Raw genomic sequence first — 2561 nt, forward strand, 5'->3', positions numbered from 1 at the left:
CAGTTTTAGTCATACTTTTTTCAGTATTCTTTGATGAATAGAAAGTTTAATGAATCTTTTTTTTTTAAATAACATTTTGTAACATTTTAAATGTATTTGCTATTACTTTTGATCAACTTAATGTGTCTTTTCTGAATAAAATAATTTGTATTTATTCAATCCTCTTTTTTTCAATGTAGTGTAGTGTATCATGGTTTCCACAAAAATATTAAGCAGCAAAAACAGTTTTTAATTGAAAGCTGGTAGGTATTTTAGAGTAAACTACATCCTTTAATCAGCAAGGAACTTTTAAAGAAACAGCCGTAAGCCTTTTACACAGCAGTGCTAATGTGGATACGGCCGAAAAAGAATATGTAGATTGTGATGCAATTCAACATCTTTCTCTCAGGTATCTCTGGTCTTTCTCATAAGCGGGTTGGTCATTCTCGGCTACGCCTCATCAATCAGTCGGCAGAACACATATCATGATGTGGTACGAGAGGTGTGTGGACAGAGGATTGGCCATCTGTGTGAGATCTGCTTTGTTTTCAACCTCTTCATGATCTCTGTGGCCTTTTTGGTGGTAGTGCAGGATCAACTGGATAAGCGTAAGTTGTATGTGTTGTTACTTATGAGTCATTATGTTTCAGTGTGAGTAACTGTAACAGATTAATGTGTGTGTATATATACACATTACAGAGACACAAAGAGATCTTTTATCCTTTTGAACTTAAGTGTCTGTGTGTTTCAGTGTGTCTGTCTCTGTATGAGACAGTGACGGGAAATACAGAAGGAGAGATGCCATATCACTGGTACACAGATCACCGTTTTGCCCTCTTTGTCATGTGCCTCATTATCATCCTTCCACTCTCTATACCCAAAGAGATCGGCATCCAGAAATACACCAGGTGTGTTGAAAGCTTACACATACAGTATATCTGCTACTCTCTAAATCTTTTTAAACCATAGAATTCCAGAATTTAAAGGTCTAGTGAAAAGTACTGCATCACTCTCCCACCTCTGTCCCAATACCAACCTGCTGTATCCATCATTATCTCTTAATATCTCTTTGTTTAATTGCCAGTGTATTGGGAACTTTGGCTGCTACATACCTGAGTGTAGCCGTAATCGCAAAGTATTATCTAAAAGATGAGCACACAGCAGACCTCACACCAGAGCACAGTCAAGGGTGAGTCATATGTTAAGTACATGTTTTCCATAAAGTTGAGTGCATGTGTATATTACTCCTATGAGTTTAATATCGGTGGTTTATTTTGGTTATTTGTAACAGACTGGACTCGTGGGCCTCCATCTTCAGTGTGGTTCCTACTATCTGTTTTGGTTTCCAGGTCAGATTTGATATATATATATATATATAAAAAAACCATTTCTGAAGAGATTCTTTTTTCTATGCATAGATACAATTATTATTTCTTTAAATTAATCGTGCACTATTTGCACATTTCTCTGTTGCACTTTTGACAATTGTGATTGCTGAAAGCTCATATACTGTCATCTTTATTTATATTATAGTGTCACGAAGCTTGTATTGCTATTTACAGCAGCATGGAAAACAAAAAGATTACACATTGGGTTTTCATCTCAGTCACTTCTATGATTTTCTGTCTGCTTATTTATACTCTCACGGGTGAGTCATATTTGTAGAGCTTATTGTTATTGTATAAATATTTTCCAGTGAGTTTTAAATGGAGAGACTGACACTTTGTTACAATATGGCAGGTGTGTTTGGTTTTCTCACATTTGGACGGGAAGTAGCCTCAGATATCTTGATGTCATATCCTGGAAATGATGTAGTGATGATTATTGCTAGGCTGCTGTTTGGTATTTCGATCATCACCATCTATCCTATAATACTGCTGCTGGGAAGGTACCATAAACCACAAATAAATGTGAATAGCTCACTGCACACACACTGTGTACACACACTCAATGATTGTGTCTTGTTTACAGGTCAGTGATTCTAACACAGATATTGCGCTTTTGGGAACAACGGGCCATAATTACATCTGTGTTTGAGAGTCGGTGCCGTCTGATTCTAACAATTCTCTGGATCACTGTGACTCTCCTCATCGCCATATATGTACCAGATATGAGTGAGGTCATCAGCGTAATCGGGGGAATTAGTGCCTTCTTTATATTTATTTTTCCTGGTGAGACACTCAATTAAACAATTACAATCTCACCAGCACACACGCATGCATTCATACCTTACCGTTCAAAAGTTTGCGGTTGGTAAGATTTATCTTATGCTCAACACAGCTGCAGTAAAAACTGTGATATTGTGAAATATTATTACAATGGAACTCTTTTCTATTTTAATATATTTTGAAATGTAATTTGTTCCTGTGATGGCAAAGCTGAATTTTCAACTTTTGAACGATAGTGCACGTACATAAAGACTCAAACAGACCATGAGATGATATTGGCCAAACTGATTTTTTGCAGGGCTGTGCCTCATTTTTGCCATGCAGACAGAACCTATAAATCACAGGATGAGGTGAGTAACATCTTATGTATGTTAAAGGGGTCATAGGATGCTACATGCACTTTTACATGTTGTT

The 2561-nt window shown here is 36.7% G+C and overlaps 1 protein-coding gene across 1 annotated transcript; it reads left to right on the forward strand.

Annotated features, from left to right (window-relative positions):
- Positions 1-388: 388 nt before the first annotated feature.
- LOC107577425 (putative sodium-coupled neutral amino acid transporter 8) lies at positions 389-2511 on the forward strand (the record flags this gene model as incomplete). Its single annotated transcript, XM_016263505.1, has 8 exons — positions 389-587; positions 731-887; positions 1064-1168; positions 1271-1328; positions 1513-1627; positions 1720-1867; positions 1951-2150; positions 2446-2511. Coding segments are annotated over 8 exons (1038 nt in total), but the record flags the coding sequence as incomplete, so codon positions are not given.
- Positions 2512-2561: the final 50 nt, after the last annotated feature.

The sequence above is a fragment of the Sinocyclocheilus grahami genome, unplaced genomic scaffold (assembly GCF_001515645.1).
Source record: "Sinocyclocheilus grahami isolate Dianchi unplaced genomic scaffold, SAMN03320097.WGS_v1.1 scaffold6013.1, whole genome shotgun sequence".
NCBI classification, from domain to species: Eukaryota; Metazoa; Chordata; class Actinopteri; order Cypriniformes; family Cyprinidae; genus Sinocyclocheilus; species Sinocyclocheilus grahami.